We start from the raw sequence: 26514 nt of genomic DNA on the forward strand, positions 1-26514 counted from the left end.
CCCCGGAGGCCGCGGTGGATGGAGAGGCCGACCGGAGCTTCCTCCCGCTTCGGGTTGGGAGGAGGAGGAGAAGGAGGCCGTGCCGTGCCCTGGAGAGGGCACCTTGAGCCGTGCTGGAGGTGGAAGTGGGGGATGCGGCCGCATGTGTGCAGGGAGGGGCTGGCGATGGGCATCCACCTCTCCAAGAACCGCCGTCCATCCGGGGATGCCAGGAGGTCCCTGCTTGCCCGGTGGGTGCCCGCACAAGGGCATCTTCTCGTCCTTCCCAGGGCCCCTCGGAACGGCTCAGCACAGCGAGGAGCCGCTGGAGATCCCGCGGGGATCGGGCTCTGCCCCTGTGGCTGTCATTGCTGGGGGGGGGAGGAACAGGGTCGTGCTCATCCCTGGGATCCTTAAGCCCTGCTGCACCCTCCACGGCCATGCACAGCTTCAGGAAGGGTTTCCTTCCCCCAAGGAGGCCCAATCCCATCCCTAAGATTCAAGGAATTTGAGGAGAGATTCGTTTAGTTCCCAGCAGGAATAGTATCCCCGAGATGCAACCTTTGCAGCTTCCAGCTGAGGAATGGCAAACCCTGGAAGAAAGGTTGTGCAGCACCAGCTCCTGCCCATCTCCCCAATGGGGAAAGATCAGCGGGGAACACTTCCTGGGTTGCGTGGAGGCTCCAATCGGGATGTGCAGCCCTTTTGGGGATGGGTGGCTGAGATCCTGCTGACATCTGTGGCAAGCGAGATTGCTGGGAACTCCTAGTCCAGTGACTGTATAAAGGGGCTGGGGGCTGTTGGCCAAAGTTGGGGGCCAGCAAGTGGTTCAGCACTGAGTCCCTCTGCACTGTTCTAGTGCTTGGAGAGCTGCACTCCAGGGCGAGTGAGCAGCTGTTGGGGTTATGTTGAATCCCCAGTGCATGCAGAGGTCCTCAGGGCAGTGCAAGAGGCTGTGGAATGAGCAGACAGGATCGTGGCAGAGACCAACGCCTGCACCTCCTGGGTCCTGGCCTCATGTTGGCTCCTGAGCTGCTCTGCATCCTCTGAGGTGCACGGAGGGGCATCTGGAGCCTCCAGCTTGCTCTCCTTGTATGCACAGTCGTGCAGCCACGGGGCTGATATTCCTGCCTGGATCCCACTGCGGGTGTTGCCCCTCCTTGCTTTGCTGCTCAGGGAGCAGCAGTGCTGCAGAGCAAGGGTGTGAATGCTGCGTGGCTCAGCTGGTCACGAGGGTGTTTTCATGGGAGCTGCGCCGTCCTGCTGTGACCACTGTCATTTCCAAGCCATGTGGGCTCCCCATCAGCCATGGGGGTACCTGGGGAGCTGATTTTGGTTCTCACCATGGGGCTCTCGGGAGTGGGGTGACCATGTGGCTTCACTGTCCCCATGCTGACCGTGCTGGGGTGACAGCAAGCTGGCAGCACTCAGTGCTGGCAGAGCTGGAGCCTCTCTGCAGGCGACCTTGGGGGTGTCACCCTGGGACTGTCCCCTCCCAGAACCTCTGCCACCAAAACCACTGGGGCAGAGCTCCTGCGTGTGCTGTGATGCTGCATGTGGCATATAAGAATTCCCTGCTTGGTGGGGAGGAGCCACGAGGAGAACCAATGCGTTATCCCAACCTACAAATGTGCAAAATAAACAAGATTGGCTCAGTGTGGGGCTGGGAGCCCAGCAGTGAGGAGCTCACTCCACTCATACATGCTCAGCATGTATGTCTGTGTATTTCAGATTATTCCCACCTTAAAAAAAAAAATAATATATATATATATATATAATAAAAATCTGATAATGATAATGGAACATGGACACATCCGTGTTTGCCCTGCAAAGCCCATTTTCCCATCTTAAGATAAAATCATTGCCCATCTGCATATGTGACATCATTTCATAATCAGAGGCATTTGGAGATCTGTCTCCTCATGGACGCAGCACGGTGATTATTCATGCAGAATTCAGGGGCAGATTTGCTCCAGGAACAAAAGTCGCTGTTTACATAAATACTGAATTATTAGGAAGCAGCATGGGTGGCTGTTTGAGATCATGAGCTGCAAATTTAATCAAAGAAACCTTGTCCATCATACAGTAGGCAACGTTGAGCAAAGCCACCTCATTCCTGGGTGCTGTGATCAGTTGTTTTTTTTCTTCTGGTCAATAGTGATGGAGGAAATAAAGAGCAGACAGAGACGTTGGCACGAGTTTTGTGTCAGTGCAGCTGGTATTGGAGCAGGGTTGGGAGTCAGGGTCAGCTGTGGGCCAAGCTTTGCAGTGACTTTGGAGGTGCTGCTGAATGAGGTGCTGTATTTGCATCCTGAGCGAGGGGGCAGGCAGTGCTGTGTGTGTTGTGAAGCAATGGGGAAAGGATGTGGGATTGGAGGAGCGCAGTGGTTTTTTGCAGCATGGTCAGTGTGCTGGGGGTCCCTTCCCATTGGAGACGTGCATGAGCCCGGAAGGGAATGTTCAGCCCATTAGCAATGTGAGCTGCATGCAGGGGTGGTTCAATAAATCACGACAGACCCCCTTTCCCCAGTGCCCTGAGCATCACTCTGCCAGCTGCCACTGGCTTTCTGCTCCCTGTGCCCATGGCACGTGCAGGGCTGGCACTGACTGCTGCCACCTCCTTCATCCCAGGGCAAAATGGCTCTTGCTGCTCCGCTGCTGGCTGGCAGCTGTGTGCCCTGCGGGGTGACCTGGGCTTGTTCTGAGTCCTGCTGGGGACAATGGAAATGCCACTGCTGCTGATCCCGCCGTTATCCCCAGTAACAGCGGCTGGGAACAGGATGAATGTGAGCACGCAGACCTGATGGATGGCTGAAAGCCACCGCTTACTCATCAGGAAAAAAGGCTGTGACTGTCTGCCTGGGGGTGACTTTACAGGTTGGTGCCTTTGAGCATTTGGCAAAGACCAAGGCAGCCATCCCTGCCCCATCCCAGGGGCTGTTCCTGCACAGAGCAGCACCGTGCACCGATCCCAGCTGTGTCTTTCGGGTCCGTTTGGTGCTGCACCCACTGCTCTGCCTCTGCTCAGGCCCAGCTCCTGGCAGTGGCTTCGTAACCCACTTTTCCACGTGCCCTCATTTTTAAGGAACTTTGTATTTATGACAAGTTTGCGAATCGCTGCTCCCACTGTGCAAGCTGTGGTGGCTGCGCGGTCCCTGTAGTGGTTGCATTCTGTGCTGGGGCAGTGGAGGTGAATGGGGACATCCCCGGTGTGCTGCATGCACACATCCCCTGCCCTCTCCTCCCATTGGGGATGGAGCCCTGGGCTCCCTCGGCTGATGCTGTTGATGCACTGGGGGGGCTGATGGAGAGAGGACAGACACCATCCCCACCCTCAGTGTCTGCCAGCATCTCCCGCTGCCATTCCTGTGGTTCAATTAGGTCAGAAGTAAGGGAGATGGGGGGGCAAGGATCCTAATTAATTTGTTTGGAGATATTTTTAGCAGCCTGGACTGAATCTTTTCTTTTATGCGCACGCTGCCCTCCAGGGAAGAAAGCATTGGTGTGGCAGCAGGGCCTCCTCTGAGGTCTGTGTAAAGGTGCTCAGGACCAGTTGCTCTTTCCCAGCAGACTGCCCCAGCCCAGCAGATTGCAAAGGGATCAGAGCCAGCACTGCATGCTACCTGGCTGGCACCGTGCTTTCATCTTTGCTCTTCCCTGCTCAGTTTGGCTGATGCCCCAGTGGGACTCAGTGCACTGGGGGCAGCTCGTGGAGCTGGGGGGAGGCCCTCGATCCCCTCTATGGGGTCCTGCAGCCTCAGCATCGCAGTAGAGCTTCAGTGCCCCCCACCCACCATCATCCCCCCTCGCTGTCACCAAGGGCTGTGCTGTTCCAGCAACCAGAACTGGTCCTTGGGGCTGGCTGTGAAGGGAAGAGCACAGCCTGTCCCTTTCTGGCTGCCAGCTTGTGGAGGGGCCCTGGGTGTGAAGTCATCGTTGTGCAGCAGTGACATCACTTGTGGTTGCCATGGCGATGTCTCACATGGGGAAGGTGTCATTGGAGAAAGGTCACGAGCTGGGATGCTCAGCTCCTTCCAGCCCTACACCAAGCTGCAAATGCTGGGGGAATGCATGGAGCTGCAGCCCTGACAACAGGGCTGCGTGTCCTGCTGTGACCTTGGTGCATGCAGGAAGGACATGGGCGGAAGGATGGGAGCCAGGAGAAGTGGGGGGCTGAGGCAGCAGCGGTGCAGAGGAGAGGGGGAGGCATTCTGCTCATTCCCTCCTTGTTCTCCCTCCTTGCTCCAGCTGCAGCTGGACGTGACCATCTGCTGTCCCCCCCCCGACACTCGCTGTCCCCTGCAGGGTCCCCCATTGGGTGCTGGCAGGGATGCTGCCCACACAGTGCTGGTGGTGGGGTTCCTCAGCCACGATACCTCCCCATTCTCAGGGTCTCCCCCCCTCGCTTCAGCACTTGCCTGGGTTTTGGTGCTGACTCAGTCAGACCCCACAGCACACAGCCCTGAGGACCCACGCTGCACCCATTGCCCTGCACAGCCCCCTCTGAGCCTGATGCTGCCCTACAGTGACAGCAAAGTGCTTCTGGGCCTGGAGGTGGCACGATCTCACTTCATCCCTTGGAGACTTGCACTGTGAAAGCTCCTGCCACCATTCATCAGGACATGGCAGTGCCAGCGAGGAGTGCAGTGACCCCCTCCTCTGTGTTCCTGCAGGTTTTACTGGGACTTCACGATGCTGCTCTTCATGGTGGGCAACCTGATCATCATTCCTGTGGGCATCACCTTCTTCAAGGAGGAAACCACAGCCCCCTGGATCGTGTTCAACGTGGTCTCTGACACCTTCTTCCTGATGGACCTGGTGCTGAACTTCCGCACGGGGATCGTCATCGAGGACAACACGGAGATCATCCTGGACCCTGAAAGGATCAAGAAGAAGTACCTCAAGACGTGGTTTGTGGTGGACTTTGTCTCCTCCATCCCCGTGGACTACGTCTTCCTCATCGTGGAAAAGGGCATCGACTCGGAGGTCTATAAGACAGCCCGCGCTCTTCGCATCGTCCGCTTCACCAAGATCCTCAGCCTGCTGCGCCTGCTGCGCCTCTCCCGCCTCATCCGTTACATCCATCAGTGGGAGGAGGTAAGGGCTGCTGGGCAGAGGGCATTTGGGGCCAGAGGAATCCCAGGCGTGCATACAGACTGCTAGGAGCAGCCCTTGAGAGTAGCCCTGCAGAGAAGGACCTGCGGGTCCCGTTGGATGAGGAACTTAACATGAGCCGGCAGTGTGCTCTTGCAGATCAGAGAGCAAATGGTGTCATGGGCTCCATCAGAAGAGGGCTGGTCAGCAGGGATTGTCCCTCTCTACTTTGCCCTTTTGGGCCCCATCTGCAGCACTGCATCCAGATCTGGGGCCCCCAACGCAAGAAAGACATGGAGCTGTTGGAAAGGGTCCAGAGGAGCCACAGAGATGAGCAGAGGGCTGGAGCAGCTCCCCTAGGAATACAGACTGAGGGAGCTGGGCTTGTTCAGCATGGAGAAGAAAAGGCTGCGGGGTGACCTCATTGCAGCCTTCAGTACCTAAAGGGAGCCTGCAAACAGGAGGGGAATCAACTCTTGGAAAGGGTAGATAACAGCAGGACAAGGGGAAATGGTTTGAAGTTAAGGGAGGGAAGATTTAGGGGGAAATTCTTTACAGAGAGAGTGGTGAGGTGCTGGAACAGCTGCCCAGAGAGGCTGTGGATGCCCCGTCCATCCCTGGAGGTGTTCAAGGCCAGGTTGGATGAGGCTCTGGGCAGCCTGGGCTGGTGTTAAATGTGGAGGTTGGTGGCCCTGCTTGCAGCAGAGGGTTTGCAGCTTCGTGATCCTTGAGGTCCCTCCCAACCCAAACGATTCTGTAATTCTATGGATGCTCCAAACAGCACCAGCTCCTCTGGGATGGAGGAACGGCCCCAAAAGGGGACTTGAGGAGCGTGCTTCTAGGGCTGGCAGCGTCCTTCTGCGTCCCCAGTGTCTGTGGTCTGTGGGAACGCTGACAAAGCTGCTTCTGATGACTCCTCAGGGCTGCTGAGTGCCGCAACTGAGCTGTGCCCATGTGTGTGCATCCAGGTTTGCATTTGTGCGTGCATGCTGAGGTGCTGGGGCTTGCACAGCCCTGGGGAGCTGCAGGAGCTGCTGGCCCCTCAGGGTGCAGCGGGGGCTGCAGGGGCTGCGCTGGGTGCGTGGCTGAGGCGTGCTCAGCTCTGCTGCGTGGGCTGCAGCTCCTGACAGCTGACTGATGTGGCCGTGCAGGTGCATGCTCATGCTGCAGCGTGGAGCTGTCTCTGCACACAATCCTGGGAGGTGCTGGGAGCCTTTTCACCCTCCTGTGCTTCATTTTTTCCCAGGTGCTGCATCCCAGTTGCCTGCAGCCTCCTCCTGCACCTTCCTCCAGCAAGCCCCACGTCCCCGAAGGTCCCCACCACCAACCCTCCTGTCTGCCCCTGCCATGGTCCAACTCTTTACCCTTTTCACTTTCCAAGGGGAATCACCACAGAGAACCCTGCAGATGAGCTGAGCCGGCGTGTGGCTTGGCAGATTATCCTGATAATCACATCTGCTTACAAAGGGATGGAAGGGGAGGGCAGCCAGACCTGGCGTGCCTTGGGGTGTGCAGCCTTTTGCAGTGTGGAGCAAAGCAGAGCATGTGCTGGCACTGCAGTCCCATGACTATCACTGTGCCCCATCAATGGCTCCAGCAGGGCTGTGATACTCGAGGATGGATCCTCCTGCCCTCCCTGTGTGCCCAAATGGACCCTGGAGCCCTTAGAGCCCAGGGCTGAATGCAGGGGATGTGGTGACTTTGCTGTACCCTTGCCATGCCTGGGAAAGGCGGAGAGGTGGCAATCTTTTCTTTTTCTTCTCCAATTCAACTTTTTTTTTTTTTTTTTGGTAGAAAAAGAAAGTTTGAAGGAGAAGGAATGAGCCCTAAAGCTTTTTCTCTTTCACCTATGGCTCACATCTCTTCAGCCCTGCATTGTGCTGGTGCCCTTGGTGAGAGGCACTGGGGATTAACAGGGCTGTGACTGTGGGGGGGACGCAGGAGCACTTGGCTCTGCCTTGTCCTGATCCAAGCTTGCAGGCACCCTGCTGGCTATAAATAGGAGAAGCACGGGCACCTGGGGCTGCTAATGACTCTTTTGGCCACGGCTGTGCAGGTTGAACCCAGTGCTGCACCACGCAGGGCTGAGGGGGGTTGGTGCTGCTTCCCAGCTCTTGCTGAGCACCCGACCCCATCGGCACCACGTGCAGACAGGGGCTGTGCTGCAGGGATCACCGTGCACCTTGCACTTGGATAGCAGTGCTGCAGGGCTGGAGCTGCATCTGGTGGTTCAAAGCTGGGGATATCTATAGGGATTTTGGTGCTGCTGGGCAGGCTGCAGGATGGAGGATGCAGGGGTCTCACCCACCCTACTCCCAAAGCCCCCAGCACAGGGCTGGGTGGGATGATGTGTGGCCACGCTCATGATGTTGCCTTCCTACCTCTGCCCTGCAGATCTTCCACATGACCTACGACCTGGCCAGCGCTGTGATGAGGATCATTAACCTCATTGGCATGATGCTGCTGCTGTGCCACTGGGACGGCTGCCTCCAGTTCCTCGTGCCCATGCTGCAGGATTTCCCCAAGAACTGCTGGGTCTCCATCAATGGGATGGTGGTGAGTGCTGCCCTGGCCCTTCTCCTGCTGCTCCCCACTGCCAGCCTCCGCTCCATGCAGCACTGAGGGCACAGCCAACCCAGTGAGGACATCCCTGCCATTCAGCTTGTGCCTTATGGCAATTTCATCCCAGTTATGGCCCATTCGTGCCTGCATCCTGTGCCTGTGCAGCCTGGTTGGTTTCTGAGTGCTGTGTGTCCCTGCTTTACCCCTCCAGTTTGTTCCACACAGGCGATGCCACCGACCCCAGGGCAGGGCAGGGTCTGCAGACACTGGAGGCTTGTGGTTGCTGTGGGGTTGGGGCTGTGGCTTCAGGGCTCACAGGACATAAGGAGCAGATTGGTCTCCATCAGGAAGAATGCTGATGCAGCTCTGCCCTCGTCCCCTGCCTCCTTCCCCTTCTCATTAGCAAGAAAGCTGCTATTAATAAATAATGGGACGTATTTCTAATTGCTCCCTCTCAGCCCTGCATCCTGATCATCTCCCTGCTCCACCCAGCTCTTCCATTCTCCTCTTCCTGCGTTATTTTCCTCTCTGTCTGCTTTCCTGCCCCTCCTCTGCTCCCCACTCCCTCACCATCTCTCTCATCAAGGGGAAACCTCCTTGAGGCTTTGTGCATGGACCCTGGGGGGTCCCAGTGCCCAAAATCATCACACCCCTACCCAAGCACAGCAGTTGAAGAATGCTGCTGCTGCCAGGCAAGCAGCTCAGTCCCTTCACAGCAGCTCTGTGTGTAGCTGTAGCTCAGTTAAAAAGTGCAGCATGCCTGAAGAGTGAAAGGGAAGCCAGGAGAGAGAGCACAGAGCAGAAAGCTGCGGGGCCACTGAGTGCTGTGATGGGAGCAGAGCACTGTGAGAGCTCTGCCAGCCCAGTTGGTGCTCAGCAGTTGGGTTTGTTTGGCTCTCACCTGCATGGTGAGGCTGTCAGGAAAGCAAAGAAACAAACAGAAAACTCACAGTGCTCAGTGCTGCTGGGAGACACGAGTGGAGAGCACCGAACTGGGAACTGCTTTGTACCCCTGGGGCTGATGGCTGCATTCCTTGTGGCTGCAGAACGACTCCTGGAGCGAGCTGTACTCCTTCGCCCTCTTTAAGTCCATGAGCCACATGCTGTGCATCGGCTACGGCAAGCAGGCACCTGAGAGCATGACGGACATCTGGCTGACGATGCTGAGCATGATAGTGGGAGCCACCTGCTATGCCATGTTCATCGGCCACGCCACCGCCCTCATCCAGTCGTTGGACTCCTCCCGACGCCAGTACCAGGAGAAGGTGGGGCTGGGAGGAGATTGGGGCTGTGGTTGTGCAGCTTTGCCCGCTGTGTTTGGGGAGGTGGGGATCTCCCAGCACAGGTCCCAGCCCGGTGTGGTCGTTTCTCCCCACAGTACAAGCAGGTGGAGCAGTACATGTCCTTCCACAAGCTGCCCGCTGACTTCCGACAGAAGATCCACGATTACTACGAGCACCGCTACCAGGGCAAGATGTTTGATGAGGACAGCATCCTGGGGGAGCTCAATGAGCCCTTGCGTGAGGTGGGGGGCTCGGGAGCTGAGGATGGCAGGAGGGGATCTGCTGTGTTACACCCCATCACTGCTCCCTGCCTTCCTTCCCCTATAGGAAATCGTGAACTTCAACTGTCGCAAACTGGTGGCCTCCATGCCGCTGTTCGCCAACGCGGATCCCAACTTTGTGACGGCGATGCTCACCAAGCTGAAGTTTGAGGTGTTCCAACCCGGAGACTACATCATCCGCGAGGGAACCATTGGCAAGAAGATGTACTTCATCCAGCACGGCGTGGTCAGCATCCTCACCAAGGGCAACAAGGAGATGAAGCTCTCTGATGGCTCCTACTTTGGGGGTAAGCACCTACGGGTCCCTGAGCGCGGCTCTCCGTTTCCAGTTCTCTCCATCAAGACCTTTGGCACCACTGTATCTCTTCTTTCTCCCTTCTTATCACCTCCTCAGAAATCTGCCTGCTGACCCGTGGTCGGCGCACAGCCAGCGTCCGGGCGGACACCTACTGCCGCCTCTACTCACTATCAGTGGACAACTTCAATGAGGTGCTGGAGGAGTACCCCATGATGCGGAGAGCCTTCGAGACCGTGGCCATCGACCGCCTCGATCGCATCGGTAAGGCTTTAAGGGCTGCAGGGCTGCCCTGCAGGCACCTCTCACGATGCCTCTCCTTGTGTCCTACTGATGGGTGAACAGCCAGAGGGGTACCTGGGCCCTGCTGGGTGCTTGGGAAAGGGGCAGCAGCATGTGGAGGTGCCTGTTAGGCATCTTGAGTGAGAGGCCTTGAGTGCCGAGCCTCATTACTCTCCCCATTTCTTTTCTTGCAGGGAAAAAGAACTCGATCCTTCTTCACAAAGTGCAGCACGACCTCAACTCGGGCGTCTTCAACAACCAGGAGAACGAAATCATCCAGGAGATTGTCAAGTATGACCGAGAGATGGTGCAGCAGGCGGAGCTGCAGCAGCACACGGCCATGTACAGCCCGGTGCAGCCCCAGGTCACCTCCGCCATTGCCACCCTGCAGCAAGCCGTCGCCATGAGCTTCTGCCCACAGATGGCCAGCCCTCTGGTGGGCTCCATGGCGCTGGGCTCTCCCCGCATGATGCGTCGCTTGCAATACGCCCAGGCCGTGCCCAGCCCCTTCGCCGTCTCCCCAGTGCTGCTGCAGCAAAGCCCCCCGCAGCAGCCGCAGCCCCCCGTGCCCCACGCCAACCCATCGCCCTCGCAGGACCAGGCACAGCCCGCCTCCACCAGCGCCTTCGCAGTCGCCAGCCCGCCGTCCCAAAGCCCCTTGGCCAGCCGGACGTTTGCCTACGGAGGAGCCAAAGGGCAGCTGGGCTCCCAGCTCTCGCTGAGCCAGCAGCAGACGCCCGGTTCGCCCCCACGGTTGGCAGTTCACAAAAGCACACAGGCGCTGCCCACCAGCAGCTTCAGCCAGGATTCACGGCCTCTATCGGCTTCGCAGCCCTCCCTGCCCCATGGGCTGACGGCTGGCAGCACCCAGAGCCCCCCGGCTTCGGTGCACGAATCCTCTGCTTCCATCGGTGGAGGCCCAGCTGCCACCGCCGTCTCGCCGGGCTCGGGTCCCCCAGCCGGGCTGCGAGGTGCGGTGTCCTCCAGGGGCCCCCTGTCTCACCCTGCACCCACTCTGCAGCAGGACTCGGCGGCAGCCCGCAAGGATTCGGTGGGCAGCATGCCCGACACGGACCCGGCCAAATCCAGGCTGTCTTCCAACTTGTGACCTCCACAGGCGTGGGGATAGGGGTGCTGGGGTGCCAGGGCAGCCAGCCCCATCCCCTCTGCTCCATCCCCACCGAGGAGCCCGTGCCCCTCGGCCACCTCCACCCCTGCTCCCTGGCTTCGTCCCCCTGCCAGGGACCCATGGGTGGGCACAAGGGGGGCTGTTTGCCTCCGACCAAAGTTTGGCCCCATTTTCCGCTCCTTGCGAGAAAATCCCACTGCCCCATAGAAGCCACAGATGCATCATCCCCAGTGATCAACGCTGTATATGATATATATGACCTGAATACAAATCTATATGTGTGCATCCGCAGGACACCTCCCTGGGGTCTTAGGCATGTGGGCCAGCACTGGCACGTGCCCCTGCCTCCCCTCCCACAGACCCATGGCGAGGGGTGACAGCCGAGGAGTGGAGGTAAGTTATGGGGTCTGAAGTACAGCAAGCCCCAGGAGACTCAGCAGCCCCCATGCCAGGCAGACTTTGAGGCTGGGGTGACCTCAGCCAGGCAGCCCTGCTGCTGGAGCACAGGGTGCTGAGCACCAGGGCTGCCACTGCATGGAGCAGCACTGGGCTCTGCTGGCTTGCAGGCTGGGGAAGGCACAGAGTGTGCGTGAAATAAGTGTGCCTGTGTGTGTGTGTATATATATACACAGATGGATGGAGTGTGCATGGATGTATGCATGCACGTATGCCCCTGCCTGGCACACTGGAGCCTTCCACGTTGAATGTATGCAGCAATCCATGAGCAAGGAGCCCCATGCCCACCTGCCTTCCTGCAGCTGCAGGGCCAGGGGTCCAGGGCCACACTCCAAGCGTCACCTTTCCATCCAGCCCATCCTGTGCAATAAATGTCAGCAACTGACAGAGCTACACACGACTCCGTCTCTGCTTCTCCTTTGCTACCATCCCTCTCCCCTGCAGCTCCAGCCCTCCAACTCTACCAGTGGCCACAACCTGGACTTCAGGCTGGGCTGCAGGAGGGAAGTCTGCCCTTTAAAGAAATGCTTCCTTGCCAGCAGCAGTTGGGCAGTAATGGGGAATGAGAGGCACAGTGTACATGGAGGCCCCGAGCATCAGTTACTGCAGGAGATGGAAACAAACAGACCCCTGCAGAAGTGGCCCTAGGAGGCTCCTGGCTAAAAATGTAAGAGCCCAGCAGTTGCCCAGCAGCCCCTCCATGTAGACAACAAACAGGGCAGGACAGCTTTGTCTCCAATTCTGCTGGGATAGCCCTGTGAATAATTGAACCCCAACCTGTCAGCAAACAGTGGCAGCCTGGGGAGATATCAGTCCCACGATGGAAGAGCCCAGGCACCCCCTGGCAAAGATGCTGAGAAGGATGAACTTCCCACCTCATATTTCAAAAAACATTTTATTTACAGTACTGTACATCTCCACCCCTGTGCTAGTGATTTCTTCCTCTGCCTGAGACCCAGCAAGCAGAATTTAAACACATTCCTGGCAAGGGACACAGGTGACAGCCAAGCCAGCTCTGGAGCTGGCAGCAGTAGCACAGACATCTTACGTCAGGGTGAGGATTGCAGAAAGCCAACCCCACCTAATCCCTGACCCCACACTGCAGCCCTCTCCAGCTCTTGGCTGGGACACAGGCAGTAGCAGCAAATAGCACAGACTCACCCCTAACTCCAGCAGCCCCCCACAGCTGCTCCTGCACCCCTCCAGCAGTCCTGCTTTGCCCCCAGCATCTCCATTTTGTGCATGTGTGTTTTGCTGGGCTGACCACTGTTCCCCCATGAGCTGCAGGACAGCAGAGGTTTGTGGGCCAGTGCCTACCATCACCTCTAGGCAGCCGAAGTCCAGAGGTGGTCCAGGGCTCCACGGGCTGCTGGGGCTCAGCTGAAGAAATAAGTAGAGTCTATTACTTTGTTCAGGTTGAATTCCCCTGTGAGAAGCAAGATAGACTAGAGGTTAGAGCAGAGCCTGGTGGAGGTGAGATCCACCTAAGCCCAGCTTTTGCTTCCTGCACAGAAGTACTTGGGCTCAGGCCCTACTGCAGGGGTCTCAGAGGTCTTTCAGGGACTGATATCCATGCAGATCTATCTGGGATATCTGGGGCAGTGGTAGGAACAGTGAGACAGATAACAGCAGCAGGGAAGGAAGAGGAGACGGCATGGCTCCAGTACAAACCACCACTGCCTCTGGGACAGACCGCGACAGCTGCTCAGTGGCAAAGGCCAGCACTTAGCTGGGCTGCTTTATTTTGCAAAGGCAGAACAAAGGTTAGCCAGATGGTCTGGCAGAGGCATAGCCAAGAGATTAGGAGGAGTCAAGCTAACTAACTGCCTTAATCCCATTGCATGTATATCATCTAGATCCTGGTAATTACGATACTGAGAGTCTCAGTCCCAGCTCCAGGCAAATGTTTCGTGGTTGGAAACAGATGGGCAAAGAGCAGCAAGACAGGGGACAGCATGAGCTGGGTCAATCTAGGGGAAATCTCAGGGGCAAAGCTCTGGGGAAGGCAGGGGCCATTTGCAGGGAAGTCACAGTTCAGGAGCTGTCTACATGAGCTCAGAGATTTCGGGGACAATTCCCTACCCCTCTCTCATTTCTAAACTTCCTCTGAGCTTTGCAGTTCCCATCCTGTGCTCCTACCTGTTTTGGGAACATTTGACAGCTGCTCCATCAGCTTCTTCTGCCAAAGGGCTCTGCTCTCTTTGTCAGGGCTGCATGAACCAGATGGAAAGCCAGTCAGCAAGGGGAGGTCTGGGAGAAGGTTCTCCCTCCTCCACTCCCCAGCGTGGTATCTTGACAACAGGATTCAGCTCTTCCAAAACACTGCACACCCCATGGCAGCAGGAGCCCAGCCCCAAATACAGGCACTTCAGATCTGAGGATGTCTGCTCTCATTTGGCTCTGGTGGTGATAAATGAGGTTTGCACACTGGGCCAAAGCAGTGTTCATCATCACCACTCATTGCCTTTTTCAGTGTGGAAACCAAAGCACATACATCATGGCCCACCCCAGGCCCACAGAAAGTTACAAGCACTGAATTCTACTTCAGTTCTGCAGCAAAAGGATGCAGATATACCTTGTGTGCCATCCCAGCACAAAAGGATGCTGAGATTTAAGACAATTCAGGTGTCAGTTGAGAAGGAAGCAGAACTTCCCTTGAGAACAATCCCCAGGCAGATGACATGACTTGGGAGCAGCAGGCACAGCAGCCTTGGGGTGGGGAACCAGCACGGGTAGGAGAGTGAGGGCTGGATGCAAGCAATACCTGCAGTAATGCTTCAGCATGAACTTGGACAGATCCTCCAGGATCTTCTGGCTGTGCAGAGCCACGAACTGCTGCCGACAGATCTGATCCAGGGAGCAATGGTGAGTTGCAGGTTAACAGGCATTTTACCCTCCTTTCCCTCAGTGCTTCTCAGCCAAGACAAGTCAGAGGGAAGAGGAGGGAAAGCAGTGGGCAAGAGTGAGAAGGGGGGGGAAAACTATCAGACAAATCTGAAAGGAATTGGGAGGGAAGCAGAGGCTGACCCCCATTTATCAGTCCATTGCACAACAGCCCTGCAGCACTTCGAAAGAGCCCAGGGCAAGAGAGAGGCACTGACTCTGTTTCATGAAGTTTAGAGCTGAATCTGCCCTGCACCCAGCTGAAGGGTGTGAGGAGGGGGGGCCCTGTGGCACCAGGAAGTCATCTGCAAACCACCAGTAAGCATCCCAGGTTCACTATGCTTGGGTAAATAAAACAGACTATGGAGCAAAGCCCAGGGGAGGCAAAGGCTGGCAAGTGCCCAGAGGACAGATCAGCAAGATCACTGCTCACAAAGGATTTGGGGGGGAGACTTTTACCTTGTTCATGATGTCCACAGTGAGTGCATGAGTCCAGTAGCAATCATGGACTGAGACAAAGGTCAGACCCTGCCTGAGAGGCAGCAGAAAGGGTCATGAAGTAGTGCTGAGAGCTCCAGTTCTCTGCAGTGATGCCCTGCTGATGATCTCTCAGCACAGCCCAGGCAAGAACCCTGCCCCCTACCTGAAGCAATGCAGAGCTGTGAGCATCATGTGGGTTGAGTCCAGGGAATGGATGAAGTTGGGTGGGAAGGCATTTTTCTGCTTCACTGTATCAGGCTTCCTGCAGCACAGAATGGGACAGGGGAGGAGCTGGGGCATGCTCAGGGCTCAAGATGTGAGCCAGGGCAGAGCCAGCCAAGATTTGGGGTGATGGGGCAGCCCTCATGGGCCCCAGCCCCTCCAGCTGACTTTCCATGGCTCAAAGGAATATCAGGAACTTTGGAACAGTATGGCAGGTTCCACTGATGGGAAGGTTTTATCCCCAGAGCACAGACTGAGGCAGCAGAGGCTCAGTGAAAACCATGGATTCATACTTACTGGTTGTTGTTGCTGGAGTTTTTCACACTCAAGTTCTGCATGTTGCAAGTCAACTGCAGGGGGAGAGAAAGATGATCAGCACTGCTGCTTAATTCTGGGAAGGGGATCACGCTAACAAGGTATTCCACGCTCTGCAGGAAACATCTTTCCTGGATGGGGATGTTGGCAAGGCATTCCAGTCACTGTGGCAGCTGCCATTTCCCAGTGGCACTTTGCCTGCTTCCCCTCCAAAGGATGCTAGCAAACATCCTTCACCCCTTCCTAGGGAGATGCTGATTCACTCCTGCAGGGGCTGAGAAGAGAGTTCCTGGAGGTGGGAGGCACCTGCCTGCTCCATCCCTACATGGCCAATGTGAGGTTGCAGGAGAGTGGCTGTGAGGATGGGATGAAACAGGATGGGGAGCCGTGAGTCAGTGCAGCAGTGTGTGGGAGGCGAGAGCAGCGAGACTGAATCACGCGAGCCCCGAGGAGGGCTGCTCAATGCAGAGAAAATGGGTCTGTGCCCCAGCTGCCTGAGTGGGATGGGAGCAGCAGATTCCTCAGCAGCACGCCCACACTCTCCAGTCTCTGTGATGAGGCTGGAGGATGTGCCTGCACACATGAATCCTATCTTCTCTGCAAGTTCACCTGCAGGCGATGCAAACTGGCTGGCCTTGTGCTGACAGCCTCGAGGTCTGCTGTACTTTCCCTGCTCCTCATTTCTGGGTGGATGAATAACTTCTTCCCACCACCAGACACTCACCACAGTGGGCCTGATCCGATAGTAGGGCTGCACGATGGGGAGACCCAGTGGGGTGACCCACTCCACTGTCCGTCCCGACTGTGCAATGAGCTTGGCGCTCTCCGTCAGCCAGTTCTTGGGCAACGGGAAGCAGGGAAGAAAGTAGCTGAAGTTAGTACACACAGCTGGACAGATCTCATTCCCTCCCAGCACAAGTCCAAATTCCTGCCAGACTAAGTGTAGCTCTTATAGGGGAGCCTGGTCCATCACTAGGCACATCCCCACACCTCTGGGCTGGGATAGGATTCTCTTTGGGTCAGGACCCCATAGAGCTCCTTCCTTCTCTTGTCTTTGTATGGGTGGACTAGGGAAGAAGGGGGAAAGAGAGAAGGCACCTTACCTGGATATCTCGAGTCGCTGAGAACATCTCCTTGATGCCATTAAACACCTGCTTTACGAGGTAGTGAGATGCCTCCCATATGTATTCCTGCATAGACCAGAGGCAGAATAAGGGGGGAGGCAAAGGGGCAGCAAAAGATGCAAAGCAAAATAATAAGAGTTAGGGTAGGCTAAGAGAGCAATTCCCCTGTCTCAGTGGCTACAAGAAATGGTAGCAGGTCTCCAAGAGCTCTGCTAGAGACAAGAGGCCCACTTCTATAAGCATTGGCAGACAGCTCTCCCCCTGAGCCCCTCCTGCAGGAATAGGAGGTTCAGTTCTGCACATCCTTTGCCAGCTCAAATTTGGGAAAGGAAGGAGAGGGCAAGGAAGGAGAGCACCAAGCTCATTGGGCAGTCCAGCCTCTCCCAGCAGGGACTGAGTCGAGGAAAACACTGCTGGGAGGCTGTGGCATGTCTCTTACCTCAGGGAACTCAATCTCCTTCAGACGTTTCTCCATCTGCAGCCTCCCACCATAGCGTGTGACGCCGTAAACCACCGTCATCACCGTCTGCTTCACCACCTTGCGGCCAATGAACCCTTCCAGCACCTGGGCAATTCTCAACCCTTCCTCAGCATCCTTCTTCCGAAACTCCTCCACCTTAGGAACAGAGCGCAGTGGGAATCAGAGCCACACCAGTGTGCTGGCCCAAGTCCCCTGTGTGGCTTGAGGTGTTTGAAGGACTCCGTGAGACCCCCTCTCTCCCCTCCAAGCTGCTTGCTGCCTTGCCTGAACTCCCATCACAACCTCTACGGCCCACCTTCACCTGCCCTGAGTAACAGATCACCTACAGAAAGAACAAAGAGGCACCTGGATCTCACAGCCCACTGTGCTCACAGGAACCAGAGCCTTCCACTGCTGGGTGGTGCCAGGCATCACAAGGACATGGTGCTGCCATTGAAGCACAGGACTTGGGTTCTCCTGCCCCTGCCACCCTGAGAGAAATCACTCACCCTATGCACGCCCCTCTTGGCCACTGGTGTGCTGCTGCCCTGTGAAACACGTAGATTTCCAGAAGGGAGAGCCAGCTGAGTCTGGCTGGGCTCAGCACACTTCCCAGCAAGCTCATTTCTCATCATGTCTTGCCAAGAAAACTGACATCTTGGCATCAGTGCCAAGGGCTGAATCCCTCCCTGCTCCCTCCTACCCAGCTCAAATGAAGAAAACCATATAACCTGCAGGCCAGACAGCTGCTAACAAGAGATGAGAAACACTCTACACTCGATTTAAGTCAGAACTAACAGGAGCAGAAATCCCACAGGACTTCTCAGGACAGATCTCCAGCCAGATCCCATTCCAGCTGAGCCAATGATCCCCATTTGGGGCTGAGGAGACCCTGCCTCCAATCAGCCCACATTCTCCCAGCCTTCTGTATGCTGGTCTCATCACAAACTTTTTCCTCAGGATTCTATGCAATGAGCAGGGCCCAAAAGGACATTTTCCCATCTCCCCATCACACCTCACCTGCTGGGCCACCGCACTGTAGACATCCTGAGGGACACTGCAAGGCATCAGATTGACAGAGATTGCACCTATAAGGTCCCGGCCAAGCGCTGCGTAGTGCTGCAGACCATTGCAAGAGCCATCCTGTGTGTGGGAAGAGAGCAGGGTGGAAGCAAGGTGTTAACATAGGGATAGAGTCCTGCTCGTCAGCACAGATACACCTTGCCCACGTACCAATGAAAAACCATGAAAGTGTGACATCTGGCTCCAAAGGGCTACTGCCATTTTTTTCTCAACTCTTTGGGCAAGTTTGCAGCTGATCTCCAAGCAGTGGCCAGGTCTGTAACAGCTTCCATTTCACTTCTAAACGGTTTTCCTGTCTGGGTCTCATCATTTTCTACTGTTGTCTATGAAGTTTTAGAAAAACCACAGAAACTCACAACACGCTGCCTCCCCACCCATACATTTTCTAAGAGAGAGCACCATGGAAACACTAAAAAACAGAAAATTTGAAGAAAACCAAATGTGTCTGGGACGCTAAAAGTGGCCCCACAAGCTGACAGTCAAAACAGACCTTGGAAAATCCAGGAACAGGACTGGAGTCAGGCACAGACAAGCTGAAGAACCCTCTGCAAGCCCTCAGCTGACTCCGAAGCTCCAGCCATGCTGTCTCTACATCCTTTTGACAGGAGAGAAATCCAGCTCCCACCCAGACCTTCCTAAAGCTGCAGTCAGACACACAGATCAATCTGTCAAAGCAGCTGGCCTGACAGCCCACCTGGGTCCAAGACCAGCCAGGATGAGACAAACAGGACCTGAATGACAGCACAGGAACGTCCTGCTGCCCTCAGGCAGCACCAGCAGAAACACTTCTCACAGAAGCCACGCTGCTGCTTAAGACTGCCCCTGCATCCCCTGTTCTCAGGCTCTGCCTGACCAAAGGCAGCCTGCAGCTGCTGGTAGGATCAGCTCTCATCCCTCCTCCTCCTCCTTCCCCACACTGCAGTGCAGCGTGCTGGAGAAGTGACAGTGCTTGGGCAGCCCTGCTACTGCAGAAGAGCTGCCTCTATTAGCCAAGCACTGATGACTCAGGTGGAAACAGACTCCTGTGCCCTCCAGAAAAAGTCAATGCTTGAATTCTATTAACTGCACCCTCCACACACCCCCCAGCTGCTCTCTTGATCTTCTGTTGTCATAACAATATCATCAGAGCCCTTCAGCTGAGACAGTCTCACGTATATTACAGACCACTGCTCCTGGCAGAATACATCCTCATTCTCCCCCCACACACTTCATGAGGGCCATCAGATCTTCTAACGAGATAAACATGTAAACCCCTCTCATCAGAAGAAGAATTAATCTCTGTCTCCCATGTAACAGGGGGATTTATCAGGGCACCAGATGCAGGAGGCTGCTACCCGTCCTCATACTTATCCTCAGAGGTCCACACCTCCCATCTTTTGCTCCTGCAGAGCAGCCTGTCTCCAGCCATATCCCAAAAGACTCCCAATCCCCATCCCACAGCTGGATAAGACAAGACTGGCCTGATTCCCACTCTGCAGGCATTTGTCTCCCAGATAGGCCGTTTGGCTAAAGGCAAGCAAAGCAGCACTGAACTGCACTGGTTCATTAAAGGCTGCATGTAGCAGCCAGTCACTGAGTTTTCAAATTGAAATACCTGTAGGCTGTGCTTCTTAGGAAAGCCTGGCCACGCTGCATAATAAATAACACAGCTGTACGCTTCTGCTCTGCCCTGAGCTCCCTGCCCTGTCCACTCTCCTCCTTGCTCAGCCATCCAGGCTGTGCACATCTGCCAGGCACCCACCTGGTGAACCGGGAAATGAGAGACGAAGGCTGCTGGATTTGGTGACCTCGAGGCTTTGGCAATTTCCATGCAGCATGCCAAGACTTGCCAGGGTTCGTCGGTGTTCATCCACCACTTCCTGCCCTGGGAACAGCAAAGCACACAGTAGGAGGAGGAGGCAGCAGGTGAGCTCCTGGGCTCTTAGGAACCTCCTCTCACCATGCCTCCACCTCCCCAACACTTCATCGTGCTTTCAGACAGAAATTTGGTACTCAGGAAACTCTGCAATGCTTTTGCTTTGCTTTTTCCCCTTAAAGCACTATCTTTCAGGATGTTGCTTATTCAAAGCAAACCAGATTTCCATTATATTTTACTCCCTAGAAGCTATGCTAAAGAAGAGGAACGCTTAAAGCCTCCTTTGAAATTAAAGAAAACGTTGATGCCTCTTGGCTGTTTGGATCAATTCCTACTTGAGCTCAAACAGGGTTGAACTTCCCTGTTTTTTTGTTAATCAGTTCAGCTGGGAGACTCCCAGTCTGCTCAGGGTTGGCTGCAGCTCAAGCTTCTCCCTGGTGACTCTGAGTCCCACGCACCGTGAGCGGGTGGTCAGCAGAGTCCAGGATCTCCTCCATGATTTCATTGGCATAATCCAACCGCTCCTGCAAGGCATTCTTCTTCTTCAGCCCTGTGAGGTTAATGAGGTGGATCTTCAGCCAGTCGAGGCCCTTTGGCCCCAGAGGCCTTCCCTCTGCAAAGAGCAGGATGGCACGAGTGACATCGTTACCCAAGTGATTGAAATAAGGTGGGCAAGGGTAAGTCCTGCCACGGAAATCCATGTTGTGAGGAAACCAAAACACTTTGTCCCTGACATAGTTGGCAATGGAGAGCTTATAGAGCGCATCCATGCGCAAACTGTGCATCTCAGCTGCCTTCTTCTTGCACAGCAACAACTCATGCTTCTGGGATTTGTGCAAGGCAGAAGAACTGCTGGGAGAAACAGGAGGTTTGGGAGCCTCAGAGACAGGTGGTGGGATGTCCAGCTTCTCATTGCCTTTGTCATTGAAGATGGAAATGATTATATCCAACACTGGCTGGTTAATCTTCCACGCACAGTTGCCCAGCTGGTTCAAGGCATCCAGCACAGGGTGGAGGTTCACCTGGGGACACTGGTCCAGGAGCTGCTGGTGCTGGATGGCCCCATCCACGTAACGCATCAGTTTGGTGTCACCCAGGACAAAGGCACCAAAGTGTGGGGAGGTCCAGGGGACAGGAGGGCACAGCATGGGTATGGCAGAGGAGTTAAAGGTCAGCATGGCCTCTGCAGCGTCCGACACAATCTGGGAGAAAATGGGATGGGGCTTTATCAGCCCAACCTGGAGGGCAGAATCAGAGAAGTGAAGGTCAGCAGTAGAAGAGTCAGCCTGGGGAAGCGTGGAAGAACACATGGTCGAGTCCCTAACTGTGTAACAATCACAACTAATCACCCTGTTTGTACAGAACCAGGTGTTCCTTAAGATCTCTGAGAAAGAAAGGCACAGGGAAGGGAAAGGGGTCCTGCAATGACTCAGTTAGCATGAAAAGGTGTTCTGCAATGCCCCAAAGCCCCCAGGGATGAAGCTTACCTGCCAGCTGCTGCGGAAGGAGTAGATGTGGTAGAGGACAGGGATAAGCTTGGATGGCAGGCGAGGGTTAAGGGTGTTCCGGGGCACCTTGACAGCATGCACCAGGATCTCCAGCAAGTACATTCCCAGGCGCATCAGGAGCACATATGGCCAGCTGCAGTCCTTTAAGTTCAGGGAAGGCCCATAGCCTGCTTCTGCCACCAGCTTCTCCCAGTACTCACGTGGCAAGTACTCACTAGGCTGGGAGAGGAAGAATCAGGTCAGATTGATCTCTGTACCTGGAGCATGGCTCTGAGAAGGACCCTCTTGCCTCTGTGCATCCCTGCTTGATAGTTCTTATGGCCTCTGCAGCAGCAGAATCTGGACTTCGAGCATGTGAGGATGCACAGACCATCCAAACCCCACCTCCACTCTGAAACCCATGGGCTCCAAGAGAACCACTCTCCAAGGAGAGCCTACCTGGGTATCCTTTGCCAGCAGGTGGATGTAGTTCTCATAGATCTCCTGCACCTTCTTGAACTGGCCACTGTGCAGCTTCCTCTGGGTGAGGTATTTGTTGTAGACTTTGGAGCCCAGCTCCCTGGCTAAGACAGCCAGGGATTCTCCTTGTGGAGAAAGGCTGTTGAGAGTCTGAGAAAGGGGAAGGCAAAGAGGGACTTAAGGAGAGAGGAAGAGAAAAATGGAGCAGAAAGACAAAGTAGGAGTTAAAGTTCCTGTATGGGGAACACAGAAAGATGCTGATTCCCATGATGCTGAGCAGATGAGGAAGGAAACGTGGCCAGAACACAGGAGAGCTTCTCTGTCTGCTCAGCACAGGGTGCAGACAGGGCCTGTACCTAATAACTTGGGTAGACCTTGAGATTCACGCTGTTTCTGCACTGTGGTGGCCCTAAGGTTGCCCAGGAAGCCCCGTTCCTAAATCTCACTGGGGTCAGGGCAGGGTCCTTACCTGCATCATGATATCCACATACTCCTTATCAGGCAGCAGACACAGGTAGGGGTAGAGAACGCTGTGCCCTGACACTGTCTTGACCTGGGACATGTTGTGCTTTGACTTCTGCAGGGCCTGGAGAATGGCACCACGCCACTGAGCACGAAAGCTGGCCAACTGCTCACGCTACACAAGAAATGGAAGCAAGACAGTCACATTGTGGTGAGAGTGCATCACCAGGAAACCCTCCCACTTTAAGGGTATAACCCTGCAGGTTTTCCCCACAGACCCCTGTGGACTGAAATGTCCTCCATCCCCTTCAGACACCCTGATATTTACTGCTTTGATGGCTTGTGGAGTCAGAGGTTTGGCTGACTCCACTGACTCGATGGTTATGGTGCTGTTCAGCTCCATCTCCAGCTGCTGCTGGAAGTGCTCCCGCAGCTCCTGCACAGAGAAATCCAGCTTGGGATATGACACCATCTTCTTCTGCAGGAAGAGTGAGGCAGTAAGTACCAAAAGCCAGAGGAAAGGAAGATATTACAGTCCTGTGCTGGACCTGAATGCATCCTGAAGACATCTGTGAATACATCTGGCCAGCTCCAACAACTCCCCACGCAGCAGAAATACCTGTGAGTTCAGTGGCTTACCTCAGAGTAGAAGTTCTTGAGCAGAGCAGCCTTGCAGATCTCAGGTTTGGGTGGAGGAGGCAGCTGATAGTCAGGCTGGATAATCCTGATGGCCTTCAGCACCTTCTCCTTCTCATCTCCCTCAAACAGGCACTTTTGGAAGAGCTCATCCACGTGGAAGCCATCTTTCTTCAGGTGTTGCACACACCTGAGGAGAGGCAGATGAGACAGGACGTGTGCACATCGATAGAAACCAGCATACAATGAGGCAAGGAGCAGTTCACAAACAGAAGACTAAGCATGGAGAAAACATGTTGATGTTCCCTCTTCAGGATCCAAGGGCCTTGTCTGTATCAGACTTTTCCTTCCTCAGTTTTGCCCTAAACAATGTCACTTGGGACAACGTGAGACACAGCACAGGACAAGTCTTGTAGCAACTTGAACCTCATTTGAGCTGATGCCTGCCCGGAACCAGATAGGAGGGAGAGTGCTGCAGCAATGGGAGTAATGGGAAACCTGCAGCACATCAGCTCTCCCTGCCTGCCACATGCAGCCAGACACCAGGAAACAGATCTCCAGGCTGCAGGAGCTGCTGGGGTGGGAGCTGCCTCCAGAGTACAGCCTGTCCTTGACAAGGTCACCAGCCTCAGGTTACAGCCATCAGTCATCCACCTCCTCCAGCCCACAGTGCTGCTGAACAGGCAGCTTTCACCTTCACACATGGATGGGGAGGCTGATCTCTACTGCCTTTGTGAGAATTAAAAAAAAAAAAAAGAAGATGCTGCCTCCTCCATCCTTAAATGCTCCTCCTGTCCCCACTAGCCTGGTCCAGCACAAGTGAATGCAAGGTAATGGTCACAGCTTGAACAAAGGGGCAGTGAACAACTGCTGCCATGGGCAGACTGGCCCATCCTGACTTCAAATTGGGAGAGCATATGTGAGGATTCACAAACACAGCACCAGCAAACAGAAGTTGTGTGAAGACACACACACCTTGATGAAGCTTGGAGCTGGCAAATCTCTGCAGATGTGCTATAAATATTTGCCTCCTGACAATCCTACACGTTTACTGCTGTACTTATGCAACACTCGCACACCTAAGCAGAAAAAGCAATGCAAGTCTCTTCTAGATCAGTTGACCTGAAAGTCATTCACTCAGAAGCTGGGATTTCACTGGCTACCTTCAGTCTTTCAGTTTGGGTCCACGAAACCCATCTGAATCTCCTGGTCACACTCCTGCAAAGAAATGGGAGCCTACAAAAATCTGCTATCTGGCTCATCCTACCAGGAAATGCTGACTCCATCAGACTGGATGGAGGAATTATCCCTACTGGACATTGATGGAGAGCCAAACAGGACAAACATTCCCACCAGAACGGGTGCTGGACCAAGGAGCACCTGATTGGAGAGGGGCTGCTGGCCCCTTTGTCCAGAAGGGACAAAGATGAAAACAGCTTTGTCCAGAAGTCAGGCTGTTTTCATCTACATCTCCCTTCTCCACAAGATCTTGGACAAATCCTTAAGCTGGGGTGGTGAAAACAGTTCAAAGAGTTAGCCCTAACCAACCCCTTAATCTGGCCATGAGAACCATGCCACAGCACCCAGACATGCACACAGCAAGGCAGGCTTTCCCTACCCTGAGCCAGTGCCTCCTGTCCCCAGTTCGTGCCCTCGTGGCACAGTGGAGCTGCAGAGATGTTGCCCAGAGCAGGAGGCTGCCTGGGGGAAGTGAAGTGCATTACCTCCAGATGGCTTTGGTGGATGACTGGCTCTGTGTCATGCACTCCAGCAGTACTGCGTAGGAGTCCAGGTTGGGCCGCAGGCTGACGGACTCCAGCATGGATAGCAGATGGATGACACGGTGCAAGCAGCCCTGTGGATGAGAAGGGATGGAGGATGTGGAAATAGATACCAGCAGCACCAAATCACAGCTTCACAACCCTCTGCTCCTTCTCCACTTGAGTCACATCCATACTATCCCACCCCTTTCCTCTCCTCAAAGCCAGCTCACAGGGATCAGTGGCCTCGGCCCAGCTCTCTCTATCTCAGCAAAAATTGCTGAAGGCAAATATGACAAACAGAGAAATCATACTGCAACTACTGATTCTACAAGTGTGGAGCTCTTCCACCTCAGCCAGCACACCTCTGGCCTTGCTTCTTAGAAAGCCTGGCACCAAAGGGCCAAGATCAACCAAGACAAGGGCAGCAGAAGGCCCCCAAAGCTCCATACCTTTCTTGCCCAGCCACGCATCACGACATTGTATGCATCAACATTCAAAAGTTTCCTTTTCATGGGGTTGCTGTGATACAGCAGGAGCAACTTCTCAGCCTCCTCTGGCTTCTGTAAGTACAGGAGGCACTCAAGATTAGACTGGATGGTCTGCTGCATGATCTTGCGCTGGCTGCTCCTATCCTCATGCACACGTTGAGGCTTCTGTGCTTTCACATCTTGCTTCATTTCTTCTACCCTGGGCTTATGGCAGGTGTTGGCACTGCTGGGACCAGCATGACTCTGGTTTCTGGAAGCACTTGCTGTAGCCTTTGGACTCTTCTGGCTCTTTTTGGCTTTGGTCTTTGCCTTTTTTTTCACTTTTGTCTTCAGCTTGACTTTTGTTTTGACCTTAGGCTGGCCCTCTAGAGTCATCTGGGAGGCTGCAATAGACAGCTTCTTCTCCACCTTCAGCTGCCGAATGTACATTTCCTTCTTCAGCTTTTCTGTCCATCTGCTGGACTGCCTGGGGACCAGGTGCTCCACTGCTGTGCTTGCATCCACTGCTTTCTGCAGCAGGTCCTGCTGCCTGTTGCTCTGCAGCGGTGCCAGTTCCACTTTATTGATTGTCACCTCTGGGATGTTACTGGTTTGCAGTTGCTTCACTCGAGCTTTCAGCACTGCCAGGAAACCAGGAAACACAGTGGGACAGAGATGAAGAGATGTGAGACGCAGCAAAAGATTAGGTCCTACCCTAACAGCTCACTTCTGGCAGAAAGATGCTCAGGAATGAGGTTATGAAGAAGGTCACACAAAGACTTTCTCCCTTCTCAACCAACCCACCCACTCCAGCAGCTCCCAGCAATCAGCTGCTCTGACCACACCTTTCTGGGAACCACCTATGAACTGTGGTTTGCCCCAGCATCCAGGGAAACTGAATAACATCTCTGCAAGGGAAAAACCACCAGCTCATACCTTCATCGAGCCAGAGCTCACTCTGGGTCAGTCTGTAGGGCCCTCCTATGTCCTGGGAACGACTTTTCTACAATCCCTTAAGACCATCCTCCATTTGTATGGCAGCTCAATGCTCTCTGAAGGCCTTGGGACAGGACAGGCCTTGCTCAGGGAGGTCAACAACTCTACCTCACATCCTCCAGCAGGTCACAAGCATTTCCAACCCTCCCCCCCCAACCCCAGGACACCGAATGAAGGAAAGCCCTGCAGCTCTTTTAGGAAACCCTGCTCACCTTCCAGCAGCTCCGTCCTCTCACAGATGGCGTTTCTCCTCGCCTTCTCCTTGGCGCTGGCCGAGGTGTAACACCTGAGGACGCTCCATGGGATCCCTACAACAGAACAGGACGTTGAGAGGAGGCTCCCATCACCCCCAGAGGACAGCGGGGCTCCCTCAGTACCACCAGCCTAGGCCCCGACCCGGCCTTAAGCAGCCCCACCAGCATCCTCAAATCCCGATCTGC

The 26514-nt window shown here is 54.9% G+C and overlaps 3 protein-coding genes across 3 annotated transcripts in view; 1 reads left to right on the forward strand and 2 right to left on the reverse strand.

Annotated features, from left to right (window-relative positions):
- RNF126 (ring finger protein 126) overlaps nt 1-1370 on the reverse strand; it is a 9865-nt gene extending 8495 nt beyond the window's left edge. Inside the window, exon 1 of the mRNA XM_010724929.2 lies at nt 1323-1370. Coding sequence (XP_010723231.2) covers nt 1323-1370 — 48 coding nt within the window. The remainder of the gene's footprint in view (nt 1-1322) is intronic.
- Nucleotides 1371-4336: 2966 nt separating this feature from the next.
- On the forward strand, nt 4337-11785 carry HCN2 (hyperpolarization activated cyclic nucleotide gated potassium and sodium channel 2). The gene is made up of 7 exons (XM_003213247.4): nt 4337-5076; nt 7468-7629; nt 8682-8900; nt 9014-9160; nt 9246-9486; nt 9594-9758; nt 9971-11785. The coding sequence occupies exons 1-7, from the start codon at nt 4672-4674 to the stop codon at nt 10882-10884; spliced, it is 2253 nt and encodes a 750-aa protein (XP_003213295.3). The 5' UTR covers nt 4337-4671; the 3' UTR covers nt 10885-11785.
- Nucleotides 11786-12237: 452 nt separating this feature from the next.
- Nucleotides 12238-26514, reverse strand: part of POLRMT (RNA polymerase mitochondrial) — a 15091-nt gene continuing 814 nt past the window's right edge. Inside the window, exons 2-21 of the mRNA XM_019609961.1 lie at nt 26287-26458; nt 25061-25719; nt 24573-24703; nt 22852-23038; nt 22541-22690; nt 22220-22387; nt 21730-21900; nt 21271-21510; nt 20242-21021; nt 19670-19792; nt 17866-17988; nt 16825-17001; nt 16365-16451; nt 15986-16099; nt 15244-15296; nt 14888-14986; nt 14704-14776; nt 14126-14208; nt 13501-13571; nt 12238-12787 (exon numbers count right to left, since the gene is read on the reverse strand). Coding sequence (XP_019465506.1) covers nt 12738-12787; nt 13501-13571; nt 14126-14208; nt 14704-14776; nt 14888-14986; nt 15244-15296; nt 15986-16099; nt 16365-16451; nt 16825-17001; nt 17866-17988; nt 19670-19792; nt 20242-21021; nt 21271-21510; nt 21730-21900; nt 22220-22387; nt 22541-22690; nt 22852-23038; nt 24573-24703; nt 25061-25719; nt 26287-26458 — 3711 coding nt within the window. The 3' untranslated portion in view covers nt 12238-12737. The remainder of the gene's footprint in view (nt 12788-13500; nt 13572-14125; nt 14209-14703; nt 14777-14887; nt 14987-15243; nt 15297-15985; nt 16100-16364; nt 16452-16824; nt 17002-17865; nt 17989-19669; nt 19793-20241; nt 21022-21270; nt 21511-21729; nt 21901-22219; nt 22388-22540; nt 22691-22851; nt 23039-24572; nt 24704-25060; nt 25720-26286; nt 26459-26514) is intronic.

The sequence above is a fragment of the Meleagris gallopavo genome, chromosome 30 (genome assembly GCF_000146605.3).
Source record: "Meleagris gallopavo isolate NT-WF06-2002-E0010 breed Aviagen turkey brand Nicholas breeding stock chromosome 30, Turkey_5.1, whole genome shotgun sequence".
Classification (NCBI taxonomy): domain Eukaryota; kingdom Metazoa; phylum Chordata; class Aves; order Galliformes; family Phasianidae; genus Meleagris; species Meleagris gallopavo.

Bases quoted from the DNA above. Each gene is read 5' to 3' on its own strand.
- HCN2 (XM_003213247.4), top strand. From the start codon at position 4,672: ATGCTGCTCTTCATGGTGGGCAACCTGATCATCATTCCTGTGGGCATC. The intron at 8,901-9,013 runs GTGGGGCTGGGA...TTCTCCCCACAG, and splicing joins GACGCCAGTACCAGGAGAAG to TACAAGCAGGTGGAGCAGTA. The intron at 9,487-9,593 runs GTAAGCACCTAC...TCACCTCCTCAG, and splicing joins TGATGGCTCCTACTTTGGGG to AAATCTGCCTGCTGACCCGT.